A 17,273-nucleotide genomic window follows, 5' to 3' on the forward strand; every position below is an offset into this window, starting at 1 on the left:
ATTGCAGGAAACATTTCGGCCCCTGTTTGCGGAACATGGGCACTTAGAGCATATGCACCGGGAAGCTTCAAACTTTGATTCATGAAATGAACAATGGAGTTTAAAATAATCTTCAAACACCGGGAGTAAATTGATTCCATCAATTTGTGATGCTCCATCAATTCATGAAACTCTCCTTTAATTTTTGATGGAGTCACGGATTTCAATTACTATTCACACCAAAACTAACTTATTTTAATCTATTTTAAGGTTTTGTCTGTCTCTTTTTTCCATTCTCTCTTCTAAAAATCTTTTTTAGGTCCATCAAATAGTAACTCATGAATTGATTGAGTTATATAGCTGCATAAAGGTTGAGTAAAATAGTTGATTAATTATGAACAGTAATTGACTCCATCAATTGAATCAATGAATTGATGAATCAAAGTCATTCATGGGTGTATATGCTCTTAACCTTTAATCTATCTATGAAGAATTTTTATCGCATCAAATTACAGGAAAAAAAAACAATGTCTAGATCGCGAGAAATAACTAAGTTTGCAAGGGATTAGATCCAACTTATTCGGAAATTATTTCAAAGTGTACGCGAAATCTGGAAAATTGAAAAGAAGGCTTCAAGGAATCTCTAGCGCCTAGATAAGATGTACATGCTAGAGGCAAGATTTCCAGATATTGTGAAATATCACCGATCCCACATTGGAAAGAAAAAAGATAACAATTATACAGATGAGCAATAGTATCTGGCTATTGAAGTTTTTTATGTCCCATCTTTTCCCCTCTAGCGTTTATCAGGGGTGGGTCTGTGACCGGTTTATTACTATGAAACAATGCTAGTTGTACATTGTTAAAGTATCATAGATTCTTAAACATTAATTTATACATTACAAAACAATCAGACGCATAATTTTTGTTAGTAACAAAATAATTACAAATCGAATTGACATAAACAGAGGATTAAAATTCACACTTTCATAATAATCGCGTAAGTATTTAAATTTTTACAATGGGCGGGACACTTTCCGCTTGGTCAGCACAAGAATTCTGAAATAGACCATTATTGAGTGTGTAACATGCACACTCAGAATATTCAATTTCACGTCACACCCATCCTCTATAAATTTGAGAACAATACATGTTACATGCATGTATAATATTTTTACTCTCTCTTCTCTAAGATGACAGAAAGAGTTTTGCATAGCACTAATGAATCTGACCATAAACTCTCTTCATCTTCTGTAGTGAAGCTTTTTGGTATTGTGGTCACTGACATCGACAAATCTCCGGTGACAGAGCAACCTGATTTCGACAACAAAAAATATGAATGTCAATATTGTCAGCGAGAGTTCAGTAATTCTCAAGCCTTGGGTGGCCATCAAAATGCTCACAAGAAAGAGAGGCAAAGATCAAAGAGGGCTCAGCTTGCCAGCGATTATCGTCATCGACGGCTAGGAGTGACTTTGCCACTTATCAATGCCCATGCTACTCGATCAGGACCGATGGTTTACTCAGGTGGTGCCACATTTCGATCACCTGTTGATGGTTGTGCACATTCACCTGGACAAGTGTTATCTGGGATTCCTCTTCAAAACCATAGCAAATTCTTCATCAGACAACCATATCATTTTAGCACCATTGGACCATTGGACGTTGAGAGTTTGCAGTCAAGATTATCCGATACTAGGCCAGCATTGGACGGAGTAGATGTAGATCTTCACCTATAGTCTACGAAAATTTGTGTAATATCATAGAGTTTCCTCTAGCATTGTGCATTTATATAAACTCTGTTCACTAAAATCTGTTCACTACTTATTTAATGAAATACATATGTAAGATTAGACAGTAGCTTAGGGTGGAGTTGATACAAGATCTCTCTATCTCCAACTTTTTTTAATTCTATTTTTTCGCAAATGATTTTACTTTGATTAGTAGTTAATATCTAACTCCTACATATTCACGGCGAAGGAGACATCACCCTGGCCGCCAGGAAACGCCATGCACGCAAAAAATGACATGAACCCTTGGTTCAATCACGAGGGACCTGAGCCTTTCACGAGAGAATGTATCAGTTAAGCTGTAGGCGTAAATCAGATGTTAAAAGAAGAAAAAGTCTGTTAGATGCATAAGACCTTTAGCTGGTTTAAGGCTAAGTATTATGCAGTTGTGCATGTCCATAAATTAGGTTAACCATACTTGTTCATGTATGTTAATGGCAGGCTTCCTGTTTATGCTTGCAAATAGTCTTATTGGGGACATGTTTCAAAATATCTATAGGTAATTGTTTCGCTTTCTTTTCCTTAACAATGTGTATATAGCTATAGAGTTGTCAATAGTTTTTGTGGAATACCATATATATGCATATGAACTTTGACAACATATTATGTCAGAATCCAATTCCAAAACCCATTTTTTTTTACTTTGTCAGTAAATCAATTGAGAAATGCTTTTCTACTTTTGGTGAAATGGTTAAGAGTTCAATAAGTCCTACTTATAAATTTTATTTCAGTGTATGCTGGACTTTTGAATATAGTAATAGTATGTATTTAAGGTCTACCTCGTCACATTTCAGAATCTGGTTCGTAAAAGACATGCAATGAGTGCTCAAAGACAAATATATTGACTAAGTTGCTATACATCCACTCATTGTGAATTACTATATAACAATAGTCTGAAAATGAGAGATGCCAAGACTAAAAATTAACTCGCATTTTACAAGTCCCCTTTGTAAGTGGTTAATTATAGAAAAGGATTCATAGTTTGAAATTTTGCAGGCCAAGTAAATTTTGTCTGGATTATTTTTAAGACTAAAGCAGGGAGCAAGATATTGGGTTAAATATCGATGTGGTCACTTAACTCAAACTCATCAGAAAACACACTCTAGTTATCGGGGCCTCACTTGCATCAATCTAGTTGATGATAATGAAAGGCCCGTTAGTCAGAGCCGTTGACTTAACGGGAATATTACGTGACAGTCAGGAGTTGGACAGAGTAGACATAACGGTCCGATTTTTTCTACGTGGATATGTGGCAACGGCTATATAAGATATACAACCTCTGTGTGTATGTATAAATTAGGGTTCATCAACTTAAATTAGTAGAAATCTAAGTCCATCACATATCAGTTTAATTTACCAGTCTGCAAACTAAATTCTGAATACCAGTGGTATTGAAATCATAGAGAGGCAAGAAGGGGGAATGGAATAAAGTAGGCTATAGAGACGTATCCCAAAAGTAAAGTCATATACACCTCCTCTTGTAAGGTGCCATGTAAAAAGGCATTGTTAACATCAAGTTGCTCTACAATCCAATTTTGTGCAGCTGTAATAGTTAATAAGCACCTAACAGTTACCATCTTCACTACTGGAGCAAATGTGTCATGGTAATCCACCTCTTCTGTTTGTGTATACCCCTTTGTACTAGTCTAGCTTTGTACCTTTCAACATCACCATTAGCAAGATATTTCACCTTATACACCACACCCACTTACATGCTATAGCATATTTGTCAGGTGGTAGTTGAACTAGATCCCAAGTATGATTTTGTTCACGAGCAAGAAGCTCCTTTTGCATAGCTTCTACCCATAATGGATCAGAAACAACTTGATAATAATGTTTAGGTTCAATAACCTTAACAGAATTAGCTAATAAAGCAATATGAGTAGGATCTTTGGAAAGAAAAGCAGTAACATTTGCTTTAGATGGCTGAAGATTCAAAGAAGACTGTTTATTCTTATTATCCACCTGATAATCTGACCACCATTTTGGTCTAGTAGTAGATCTAGAAGATAGTCTAGTATGTGCTGGTACATCTTTTTCAGTATTAGAAATATCAGAAGTGAGAGAAAGTGTTGAAGATTGTACAGGAGAAACAACAGTAGGAGTAGAAGGAGTAGTGTTAGAAATTAAAGGTGATGGATAAGAAGAATCATCATCAGGTGTAGAACCATTAACAAAGATGGTTGGTGAATCAGGATTAGCAAGATACCAATCTTGAAATGAATATAGGTGAGAATCAGACTTTGAAGTATTGTTTAAATGATATGAAAAGATGTGTTCATGGAACACTACATGTCTACTAACAAAAGTAGTATGAGTGTTGAGATCAAGAAGTTTATAACCCTTCTGATTGGAAGGATAGCCAAGAAACACAGATTTAATGGCTCTGGGATCAAGTTTATCAGTAGAATGAACAGAAGCAAAACAAAGACAACCAAAAACTCTTATGAAGGAGTAATCTGGTAGCTTATAATTTAACATTTTAAAGGTGATTTATTATCAAGAACATGGGTGTGTAATCTATTGATTAGGTAAGTAGTAGTAAGGACACAATCCCCCAATATTTTGTAGGCAAACCAGACTGAATTCTCAATACTCTAGTCATTTTTAAAAGGTTTCTATGTTTTCTTTCAACTTTGGCATTCTGTTGTAGTGTATAAGCAATGTAAAATCCCTTTTCCCAAATATAGTACAACAGTTTCTACTGAATCTTTTGCTTTAATTCATATGGACATTTGGGGTCCATGTCATGTAGCAACCAAAACTGGTTGTAAATTCTTTCTGACTATTGTAGATGATATCACCAGAGCAACATGGGTTTTTTTTATGCCTAATAAGCAGAATGTTCTTAGCATATTTCAAAAGTTTGTATTACATGTTGCTACTCAATATCAGAGATCTTTAAAGGTTGTAAGGTCAGATAATGGCAATGAATTCTTAAGTCAACCTTTTACTTCTTATCTTTCCAGTATTGGTGTTGTTCATCAGACTTCTTGTCTATAGAAAGAGGACAAACAGGAAACTCTTTACTACAAGCATTAGGAAAAGTAACAGATATAGGTATATGACTAAGTACATTGTCTGGAATATGACCTAATCTCATATGCCATAATCTGGAACTAGAAATAAAAGATGAAACATGATTGACAGCAGGAGTGCTATGAAGAGAAGATGAAAGAACAGATGTTGAAGCACTTGAAATAGAGTCGTGTAAGAAATAGTATAGACCTTCAAGTTGATTACCAGTAGTTAGCACTCTCTGATGCTTCTGATCCTGAAAAATGCATTTATTTTCCAAAAAAGAAATAACACAGGAATGATCTTGTGTAAGTTTAGAAATTAACAATAAATTGCAATGAAAAGATGGAACCAGTAAAACATTTTTAAGAATTATGGATGTAGTTAAAATAACATTGCCCATATAAGTAACTTCAATTAATTGTTTATTGGGTAAAGCAATGTGATAAGGCTGAGGGATAGCTGTTGGGTCACACAACACTGTAGAAGGGGGTTGAATACAGTGTAGAATACAATCAAATCGATTTCGAACACAAGTAACAGTAAACATATATATTCGATATAATAAACTCTGTAACAATGGAACTGTTCTCTCTCAGTGATAAACAAATATCACGAGAGCTGCTAGGTTACAATGCATGATCTTCTCGATAATGATAACACATATAGTGTAAACCTATGTCTGTGTTTATATAGTACACAGTTACAAGATAACTTATAATTGATATGAAATACAATCCTGTCTCCTAAAATATATCAATCAAATATCTTATACAATTTTTTCAGTCCTCTAACTCTTTCCATGCATATCTTCTTTTTGTATTAGTCTCGATCTTCTTTCCAGTAAATCAACTTCCTTCCTTAACTGTTAGTCCTCCAGTACTTAAGTTCTGATATCCATCTTCTGATATTATCTTCTGATAATCTAAGTCCTGATATTCTTAAGTTCTGACTTCCAGTAAGTACTGATTCCAGTAAGTACTGATATTTCTTGTTTGTTAAGATCTGAAAACTAAACATGAAACATATTAGACATGATATCTCAAATATATCTAACAATCTCCCCCAACTTGTAAATTGTGCGAAATATACAAGTTAATAGATTTGATGATGTCAAAAACATTTAATTCAAATGCAACACGAGTTTAATAAGACTATTAACTACAACTTACAGTCCTTTCAGCTTTACCAACTTCACTGGATCAATCTGAATCCATAATGATTCTTAACAAAATCTCTTACCAGCTTGTCTCGGCTTTTCTCAGAATTTTAACTAACTGTGCTTTGACCTGTATCAGTTCTTCATCTTTACTATTACCAATCTGATAAATGGCAGTTCTGAGAGCTTGAATTGATGTTCTTTCAAGTCCATCACCAAGTCTGATAACTCTAGGATGTGAAGAGTTTTCATTAAAACATAAGCATTTTCCTTTCAGAATAACTTCCACTTTGGCAGAATTCTTCAGCATAGGAATTTCTCTTCCATCATCTTCAGTAATCATTGGTATATACTGAGAAGTCTTTGTATCAGAGATTCTGAATAGATCTCTTATAGCCTTCAAAATGTATTCTGACCATCTCCTTGTAACATCAAATTTTACTTCCAGAAGATAGTGAATATGTTGAAGTTCTCTGGCAGACTTCTTTAGCACATCAGTATCAGTAGTCTGTAAGTTAATCCATCATAGAGAAATAAAATCAATTTCTCCTTTAGATTTTCCTTATCATAAGCATCTATCACGATTTGAGCAGACAACACCTTGTCAAGGTGTTTTTGTTTGATTTGTTCATATGGTTTGTCTGTCAACATGAAAGGATCTCTTAGAGTAACTTCTACTCCTGTTTGTATCTTCTCTTCATCAGAACCTAATCCAGCTTTATCTCTAGGTTGCTTGGATCCAAATGTTGCAATTTGATTCATCAAGAGATTGGATTTTGGTTCAACTGGAGTAGCTTTCTTCCATAAAAGCTTCTTCTTATCAACAATTGTCATCTTTTCCAAATTAACTTGATCAGAATTTGTTGTTTCTTCTGTAGCTTGTTGTTTTTCATTCTGAACAACTTGAGCAGTGTCTGAGGTTGTTTTAGATTCTTCACTTACCTTTCTTTTCTTCAGAATTTGAACAGTTTCATTTTCTATCAAATCATCATCATGCATTGTAGTTTGATAGACTGGAATGGAAGAACTTATCTTTCTCTCAATTTTTAAAGGCTCACCAACCTTTTCTTTCCCTGTTGACTTAGGATCTATCTCAGTTTGTGATCTAGTCTTGGACTTTGAAATCTCAGATTTTGACTTTTCCCTGATCACAATGCCTTTTTCCTTAGGCCTTGGAGGTTTCTTTGCATCAGAAGCTTTAGACTTAAGATTTGTCTTCTCAGCAGCAAATATAGCTTCTTCCTCCTTGAGAGTTTCCAAATCCATTCCTGGATTTTGTTTCAGAAATAATCTTCTTGCTATCTCCTCATCAAGTGTCTGGATTTTAGGATTTTTGTAATAAACAGTAGTCTGCTTCCTCTTTAGCTTCAGAGTTTGTAAAAACTTCTGAGAGTCTTTAGATCCTGACTGAATCAGAATATCAGAACTTGACATCAGACTTTGTTTATCAGGACTTGACTCCAGTCTTTTAGCATTCACAGCATCAGAACTTGACTTGTTCTGTGTAGAAGATTTTTCTTGAACTTTTCCTTGACCTCTACTCTTATCAGAGTTTCCCTAGTCATCACTTTTATCATCCTTTTTCTTCAGTATTTCAGTAGGTGAGCATTTGGACTTAACTACCTTCTCCCCCTTTTTGGCATCATCAGGAAGTAAGAGAGAAAGAAAAAGTTCAACTGAAGATTGGATTTCTTCAAATTGAACTTTCTGAGAAACTTGGTTAGCCAGGACCTCATCAATTTGGGCCTGTTGCTTCTCTTGAATCTTCTCAATGGCTTCAATTTTCTCAAGAGTAGGTCTGATATATTTGTTCTTGTCAAGCTTAAGCTGTAGATTTAGCTTATCATCATGTTCCTTTAGTGTATCAACCTTCTCAAGAGTAGAAGAATGTAGACCTTGAAGATGTTTGGTAGATAGAGCAGTGATCTTGAGTTGTGTCTTCAAATCAGCATTTGTGAGCAACTCATCAGCTTTAGCAATATGCTCTGTCAGAATGTTAGAACTTGGAATGAAATCAGTGTCATTCCACTTCTTGGTCCACTCCACACCTCTGTGAGTATCCTCCCAAGGAATAGGTGCTTCCTTTTCAACAAATTTCTTCACCAATTATTCCTTTCCTAGTATAGGAACTGGAGTCTCACCAGAATCACTATCTTCAGAACTTGAGGAAGACTCATTTTCTTCTGACAACACAACAGTGTTGAAGCAAATGGAGATTCAGGAACAACTTTATTTAAATTCTGAACATCAGAATTTATCTCCAGAGCTGGTGTGGTTGATGTAGATGGTATCTCAGCATTTAAAATTGGAAATTGAGTTGGAAATTACTGAGCTTCTGTAGATGGAGCTTCCAGATAAAGAACATTTGGTATATTCAAATTATGAATATCTATTTCAGAATTGTCAGTGTGTTCTTCAGCATCATCTGTAGCTTTAATAGGCGAGACAAGAGGAGTTAAAACTGTATCAGTAGCAGTGTCTTTGGCTTGAGCTGGAAGGGCTTCAATAACAATTGGTTCTTGTGAGATCAGAGATTCTTGATCCCCTTCCTCAGCTTCTTCAGTATCTTCTGATGGAGCCTTAGCCAAATACCTCATAGCCTTCATTTTCTTCAATCCCCTTGCCAATGAAGGAGTTGCTTTAGCAGCTTCAGAACTTACAGATTTCTTCTTCAAAGTATCAGAACTTTGATCTGTGGTTTCTTTCTGAGAAGTAACATTCTCAGCTTCAACTATCACAGGTTCTGATGCATGAACCCGTGCTTCAATTGTTTCCTCATCACTATCAGATTCATCTCTGAGAATCATCTTCCTTCTCTTTTATGGAGGTTGAGGAACAAACATTGTCCTCTTTGGCCTGGAAGATGAAGATCTGATGGTATGTGCTGACGATTCAGGTTGAGATGATTGAGTTGATGGTTTGACAGATGTCCTGATGGTAGATTTTGGTTGTGGTTGAGAAGTTTGAGGTGTTTGGATAGTGATGGTAGGTACTGATGGTTGAGGTTCGGATGGTTGGACATTAGGATATAATGCAGTGTATGTAACTAGATCATAGGTTATTAAGGCCTGTTTGACAGATAAAGAAATTCGGAGGGGTCTTAACACAACCTTCTTATTATCAGTAGATAATAAGTCATTAAAAGCTCTTTTTGCTAGTCTAAAATATGGAATTAATTCACTAGCAGATTGGGGTTTATCATCACAACAAAAACTATAAATAAGCTGACAGAATCTAGCAAAATAGACAGTATTCCTATCTTTTGTCATCCTATCCCTAATAAAACCTAAAACAACACTTGCATAATCAAAATCAGTTTGATTAATGAGAGCATACCCAATTTGTTGACTGAGTATGGGGATTGCGTCAAAATTCGAACATTTGTTGGGAAATGTCTTTGTAATACAGTCAAAGAAGAAACTCCATTCCCTCCTTATGTTTGATCTCTTCAATTGACCCAGCTTAGCCAATATCTTTTCATATCCCATACTGGCCATCATATTTTGAAGAACTGGCTCCTCAACAGTTGAATAAACATATTTCTCAGACAGTGCAGTGCTTGTCGAACCGTGGCCAATGTCACGACATGCTCATCCTCCCCTGTTGTAAAGATAATACTTGGGGACCCTTGAGCACCTCCATCATCATAGATTCCACTTCTCCAAAACTCCAGTACTTGGATTCCAGAGACTGCGTCAGGTTGGGTCAGAGCGTACCCAATATCAGAATTAGCAAGAAAGTCCCGGATAAAGTGAAGTTCTGATGGAGCTTCAGCCTTGCTAAGAATAGACGAGTAGTTGTTGGAAACAAACTTAGCTCCATTGAAAATCACGTCTTTTGGTGCCATCTCTGTAAGAAATTAAGTGAGAAAATATGTTGCGCGAAAGGTGTTTGTGAGAATGCCTGTAAGAGAACGATTCAGAGAATATTAGAGAGAGAATAAAAGAGATTAAGAATAGAAAAGTAAGTAAAAGATTAGAAAATCTTTTAACCCCTATATATATATTATCTCTACTCAACAGTTATAATATTGAAGCATGGGATACACTTTACACCTGGCAACATGTGAACAGTCAAGAAACAGTTAGAACATGAGTTAATGGGCACATAAAATAAGCAATAATTATCGTGCACATGCAGTTTTTTAGGACAAACACGTTAACCACTAACCCATAATGATTACGACTATTTTTATCTTACCCAAATATATTCTGATTTAAATATGACTGTTTCAGTTTTTACCACAAATAAGTCAAGTAAAGAAAAATGCCACGTAAGCATCAAGGATTCCATCAAGATTTAATATCAGAACTTAACTTATATCAGATTTTACCAGTCATCAGAATATGGCTTCTGAACTCAAAAAGTGAATATCTTTTTCTGTGATTCTTTATACAAATACTGACTTGTTTTCTTCAGAGTTTAATCATCAAAACTTCCATCAGAACTTGTCCTCAGAATTTATGCAAATAACACTTAACTTTTTGTCAAAAATAACTTAATCACCACAATAATTTTCATCATTCATTTGGAGTGAAAGTGTGTGCATTCAACAAAATATCATATAAAGATTAAAGTCTGATAAACTTCAGTACATATTAGAAATAAGGCATAACTCATAAAAGTGCTTAAAATCTGTCATCAATCATGAAGTCTACTATAGAACAAATTTATGCAAGAGTCCACCTCAACTGTTTGTGCTCATTTTATGCATCTTTTGAAATTCCTTTTTACAGTGGCTTCTCAGTGTAAGTGAGTCACGACTGCTTATCAGAATTTATGTTGTTGTCAGAGTATTTCTCCAGTAATCAGAGAATGTAAAAAGTCACCAATAAAATTTATTTTCTATTCTAATGCATATTACTTAATACCAGCAATGCACTTGGGTCTTCCCTTCCACATATTTACTCTAGATCTCAAAGGGGTACCTGACTTTTATTTTCTTTTCTTTTATTTTCTTTTGATAAGTGAGGCTTATCAGCATTTAGTTCATCCTTAAGATTTACTGACATCGGAATCTAACAGATAAGAAGCAATAATCTAGTGTGTGACTTAGTAATAAGATACACAAAGTAAACTTGACTAAGCTCAAAATCAGAATTTGCTTGTGTTAATGAGTTTCCGCATAAACAACTAATTCAAACATGGGATTTCTAGTATGTTAAAGACTACTAGGTCAGCATCTAGCACAGTTATCCTCATTGGATTGAATAGTCACAGAACATTCAAAACACTATCAGAGTTTAAAGATCCACATCAGATAACAATCAACATTTAATGAATTTCAATGTTAAGCACATATTATATGAAAATAAAACAATCTGTAAACACTGATCATAATGTCTGATGTATGAGAACAAAAACTAAGCATATTTAGAGAAAGAACCTGAAACCATTCCAAGTTCATTTACCAGTCTTGTAAAGGTAGCTTCACATAGTGGTTTTGTGAAGATATCTGCTAGTTGTTGATCTGTTGGAACAAAGTGCAATTCCACTGTACCTTCCATCACATATTCCCTTATGAAATGGTACATAATGCTGATGTGCTTTGTCATTGAGTGTTGAACTGGATTACCTGTCATAGCAATAGCACTTTGATTATCACAGTAAATAGGGATTTTAGAAAATTCTAACCCATATTCCAGTAACTGATTCTTCATCCAAAGAATCTGTGGACAACAGCTTTCTGTAGCAATATATTCTGCTTCTGTAGTTGATGTGGAAATTGACTTCTGTTTCTTTCTAAACCAAGAAACCAATCTGCCTCCAAGAAATTGGCAGCTTCCACTAGTGCTTTTCCTGTCTATTTTAAATCCTGCAAAATCTGCATCTCTATAGTTAGTAATATCTACTGATGAACCAGTATCTTTATCTAACTTGGTTGCAGTGGCCATGGGAGTGGATGTTGTTGAATAATCTTGCATTCCAAACTTCTTCAGTAAGTTTCTGGTATACTTGGATTGACAGATAAAAGTACCTTCTTCATTTTGCTTGACTTGAAGTCCTAGAAAATAGTTGAGTTCTCCCATCATACTCATTTGATATCTTGACTGCATTAGCTTTGCAAACCTCTCACAGAGTTTGGAATTTGTAGAACCAAATATGATATCATCAACATATATATGTACCAAAAGTAAGTCCTTTTCATGGTTGAGGTAGAACAGTGTTTTATCAATTGTACCTCTGTGAAATCCACTTTCCAGAAAGAATTGAGCTAAAGTCTCATACCATGCTCTAGGAGCTTGCTTAAGGCCATAAAGTGCTTTATCAAGCCTGTAGACATGATTTGGAAATTTTGAATCTACAAAGCCTGGAGGTTGTTCAACATAAACCTCTTCTTCCAATTCTCCATTAAGAAAAACACTTTTCACATCCATTTGAAATACTTTAAACTTTTTGTGAGCAGCATAAGCCAAAAAGATCCTTATGGCTTCTAATCTAGCAACCGGTGCAAATGTTTCATCATAATCAATACCCTCCTGTTGAGAATAGCCTTTAGCAACCAACCTTACTTTATTCCTTGTAATTATGCCATTACTATCCGTTTTGTTTATGAACATACATTTTGTGCCAACAACTGATCTATTCTTTGGTCTTGGCACTAAGGTCTAAACTTTATTTCTTTCAAATTCATTTAACTCTTCCTGCATTGCTTGCACCCAATCAACATCTTGAAGAGTTTCTTCCACTTTCTTTGGTTCAGTCTGAGATAGAAAAGAATGATAGAGACATTCATTTGATGTTGTAGTTCTAGTTCTGACACCTGCTTCAGGATCTCCAATAATTAAGTCAGGTATATGTGATTTGGTCCACTTCCTTGCAGATTGAAGTTGACTTCTAGAACTGGATCCTCCCCCATGATCCATGTTGTCTCCATCAGCATTATCCGATGCTCCCCCTGTAGTTATGCTCTCTGAGACTTCAGAATTTGACTTGAATCCTTAGTATTTGAAGTATCAGAGCTTCCAGAATTATCAGAATTTAACTCATCAGAACTAGATGAAACAGAGTTTGAAGAGCTAGTATCAGGTTCTGATGCTTCTTTAGAGTCTTTAGATGTGGTAGGATCTTCAGCTTGCTCCCCATGGACAGGTACATTTTCCTTTGGAGTTGTGACCACGGATTCAATGACATTAGTACTTACAGGTTCAGAGTTTAAATCATCAGAATTTACAGAATCATAATTTAAGTCTTCATTTTCAAATCTCAGCTGACCGTGTTCATTGAAATCTTCAAGTCTAGTAATCTTCTTGTCATCAAAAGATACATTGATAGATTCCATGACAACTCTTGTTCTTAAATTGTAGACTCTGAAGGCTTTTGTGGAAAGTGGATATCCAACAAAAATTCCTTCATCAGCTTTTAGATCAAATTTTGACAGCTATTCAGGATGAGTCTTAAAAATAAAACACTTGTAACCAAATACATGAAAGTATTTCATATTTGGCTTCTTTTTCTTCACCATCTCATATGGTGTTTTTCCATGCTTGTTTATGAGTGTTGCATTCTGTGTAAAACAAGCAGTCTGCACAACTTCAGCTTAAAAGTAGGTTGGCAGCTTTGCTTCATCAAGCATAGTTCGTGCAGCTTCAATGAGAGTTCTATTCTTTCTTTATACAACTCCATTTTGTTATGGAGTTCCAGGTGCAGAAAATTCCTGTTTGATTTCATGCTCTTTACAGAACTCTTCCATGATTGAATTCTTGAACTCAGTGCCATTATCACTTCTTATAATTTTAACAGAATCTTTGACCAACTTATCCAGCTATCTGACATGATCAGTTAGAGTAAATGCAGTTTCATTTTTCTTGTGCAAGAAGTACACCCAAGTGTACCTTGTGAACTCATCCACTATAACCATAGCATATTTCTTCTTTGCAATAGACATGACATTACTGGACCAAATAGATCAACATGCAGTAGGTGATAAGGCTCAAGAATTGATGACTCAGTTTTGCTCTTGAAAGAAGATTTTATTTGTTTTGCCTTTTGACATGAATTACAAAGGCCATCAGGAGCAAATACTGATTTTGGAAATCCTCTCACAAGATCTTTCTTTACAAGCTCATTTATATTGTTGAAGTTTAAATGAGAGAGTCTTTTGTGCCAATTCCAGCTTTCTTCAATTGATGCTCTACTCAATAGAAAGATTGCAGAACCATCAATACTTGTTGAAACTCTGGCTTCATAAATGTTACCATGCCTGTAACCTTTCAGAACCACTATGCCTGTAAAATTGCTTACAACTTCACAGTGTTCTTCAAAGAAATCCACATGATAACCTCTGTCACAGATTTGACTCACACTCAGCAGATTGTGTTTAAGTCCTGAGACAAGAGCTACTGTTTCAATGATGACATTCCCAAGATTAATATTGTCATATCCCAGAGTTTTTCCCATATTGTTATCTCTATAAGAAACTTCTGGGCCAGCTTTCTCCATAAAGTCTAAGAGCAGGGCTTTATTTCCAGTCATATGTCCTGAACATCCACTATCCAGTACTAGGATATTTCTCCTGTTGCCCTGCAATCACAAAGACCACTAATGGTTAGTTTTAAGGGCCCAGACTTGCTTGGATCCTTTGGCCTTTTTAAGTTTGTTAGCATTTGCAGCGGATTTAAATCAGAGTTTATGCTAACATGCTATTTATCAGAACTTATTTCAGACTTTGCATCAGACTTTACACTAGAAGGAATTAAAGCAACTTTCTTCAAAGAAGGTTTTATTTGATAATAATCATAGTATAAACTATGATATTCCTTACAAGTATAAATGGAATTCCATAAACTACCACAATGAAAACAAGGATTTTATGGCTTAAACCTAACATACTGACTTTTAACTCCTGACTTAGGAGGTAAAGAGTTTATATTCTTATTCTTCCTGCAAAAAGAAGAAAGATGGTTAGAGTTTCCACAGTTATAACATTTCTTTCGAGGAGCATTAGGAACATGCATATAGTTATTGCTTTTATTCACACCTTTCCTTCCATTCCTATTTTGCCTAGCTCCCTTAACATTGTGGACATTCCTTATTTCTTTCAGCTTATGCTTTAGCTGCTTCTTTGTCATTAAGCCTATGTTGACTTCAGCTGGTTTATCATGTTCTAATTTGTAAGAAGTTGACTTCTCCTTAACTTCTTTCACAGACTCTTTCATCTTTTCAGAATCAGACTTTACAGTTTTAGCTACAAACTTAACAGGATTTACCTTTGGCTTAACAGTTTGTTTAACAACAATTGGCTCAATTTATTCAGTTCCTTTTTCACTTTTGTCATCTCCATAACCTAAGCCCTCTTTCCAGTTTCCACTACTTAATAAATTCTGAGTTGTTCTGCCAGAGTTAGTCCAAGTCCTGATAATCTCTTTTTCTTTTTCTAACTCAGTTTTGAGAGATTTATTCAATTTAAGCAATTCATCTCTAACATAAAAAGCATCATCCCTCTCTTTCTGAGTTTGATGGAACATAACTAACTCCTTTTCTAAATAATCATTCCTTTTCTTAAAAGCAAGATTTTCAGAAGTTAATCTTTCACATGTTAAAGTTTGATCTCTGTAGCTAATAAACATGGTTTTAAGATATAATCTCAACTCAGTAATATCATCAGTATGAAAGGCATAAGTTATTTGAGGTACCTTTAATTCAGCAGTTTCAGGGCTGCCAGCAGCATTTGCCATCAAGGCATAGTTTACCTCATCTTCAGAATCTGAAGAGTCTATCCAGCTTCTCTTCTTTGTGACAAGTGCCTTGCCTTTGTCACTCTTTCCTTTCTTGCAGTCAGGAGATATGTGGCCTTTCTCACCACAATTGTAGCATTTGACATTTGAGTAATCTCCTTTGTCAAACTTTCCTCCTCTGCCTTCAGATTTTATGAAACTCTTCTTATCAGTACTTCCACCTTTCTTGAAAAACTTCTTCCCCCTTCTAAATTTCCTCTAGGCTATCTTTGTGATACCCTTCACCATAAGAGCACACAATTTCATCATCTATTCATCAGCATCTACTTCAGGTAAACTTTCAGTTTCTGAATCATCATCATCAGAACTTGATGATTCTGAATCAGACTTTGTGATGAGAGCTTTTCCTTTGCCTTTCTTTGAGACATCCACTTTGGGGAATTCCTTCTCAGCCTTAAGAGCAACTGTCCTTGACTTTCTCCCTTGTCTCTTGCTTCTTTGATCCATCTCAAGTTCATAAGTCTTGAGCATACCATATGTTAGGTCACACACACTGTAGAAGGGGGTTGAATACAGTGTTTACTACAATCAAATCGAATATAAGAACTCAAGTAACAGAAAATGGATTTTATTTAACACAATAAACTCTGTTACAAAGAACTATCCTCTCTCAGTGATGAACAAATTATCACGAGAGCTGCTAGGGTTACAATGAATAATAAACTCGATTATAATAACACATATAGTGTAAACCCTATGCCTATGTTTATATACTACACAGTTACAAGATAATCTTCTAATTGATATCGAATACAATTCTGCTTCCTAATATATCAATCAGTTATCTTTTCTTCCAAGTATTCTATTCTTCATAGAATTCTTCTCCATGCATATCTCTTCTTATGTTTGTCTTGATCTTCTTTCCTTTCAATCAGCCGCCTTCCTTATCTGAACGTCTCCTTAAGTCCTGATATTATCTCCTGATAAATATCTCCTGATAACTTAAGTTCTGACAACTTAAGTTCTGATATATTAAGTCCTGACTTTAGTATAAGTACTGATTTCCAGTTAAGTCCTGATTTGTCCTATTAAGTAAGATCTGAAAACTAAACACAAATCATATTAGACATGACATCACAAATATATCTAACAATCTCCCCCAACTTGTAAATTAGCATAATATACAAGTTTAACAGATATTTGATGATGTCAAAAATATTAAGTACAAATGCATGAGAATTTGACTAGATAACTACAACAGCTTTACCATCCTCAAGGTCTGATAACAGCTTCAGTCTGTATACACTTCAGAATTTAAGCAGCTGTAGATCTTTGACTTGGCTTCAATTTCTGATCTCTTTGATGTCAGGAGTTGTCCTGAGATAGTTTTTCAACAAACATCTCTCAGCTTATTCAAGTTCATTGATCATTCTCCTTTTAGCATTTTTCAGTTCAACTGTATCTTCACCAGTTTGAAAAATAGCTGCCCTGAGATCATTTATCTTAGCTTTCCTTATATCCTGATCTAGTCTGGTGATGTAGGCTTTATCAGACTCAAGATTAAATTCAAGTCCCTTAATACCAGAAAATGTAGTGATGATTTTAGCAGTATTAGGCTTCATTTCAACAATTTCTCCACTGTGAGATCTG

At 35.1% G+C, this 17,273-nt stretch overlaps 2 protein-coding genes across 2 annotated transcripts; one reads left to right on the forward strand and one right to left on the reverse strand.

Moving 5' to 3' along the window:
- The first annotated feature begins 1,172 nt into the window (after window positions 1-1,172).
- On the forward strand, window positions 1,173-1,718 carry LOC141680482 (uncharacterized). Its single transcript, XM_074486697.1, has one exon. The coding sequence runs from the start codon at window positions 1,173-1,175 to the stop codon at window positions 1,716-1,718; it is 546 nt and encodes a 181-aa protein (XP_074342798.1).
- Window positions 1,719-3,455: 1,737 nt separating this feature from the next.
- LOC141680483 (uncharacterized) lies at window positions 3,456-4,250 on the reverse strand. The gene has a single exon (XM_074486698.1). The coding sequence runs from the start codon at window positions 4,248-4,250 to the stop codon at window positions 3,456-3,458; it is 795 nt and encodes a 264-aa protein (XP_074342799.1).
- Window positions 4,251-17,273: the final 13,023 nt, after the last annotated feature.

The sequence above is a fragment of the Apium graveolens genome, chromosome 8, assembly GCF_009905375.1.
Source record: "Apium graveolens cultivar Ventura chromosome 8, ASM990537v1, whole genome shotgun sequence".
NCBI lineage: Eukaryota > Viridiplantae > Streptophyta > Magnoliopsida > Apiales > Apiaceae > Apium > Apium graveolens.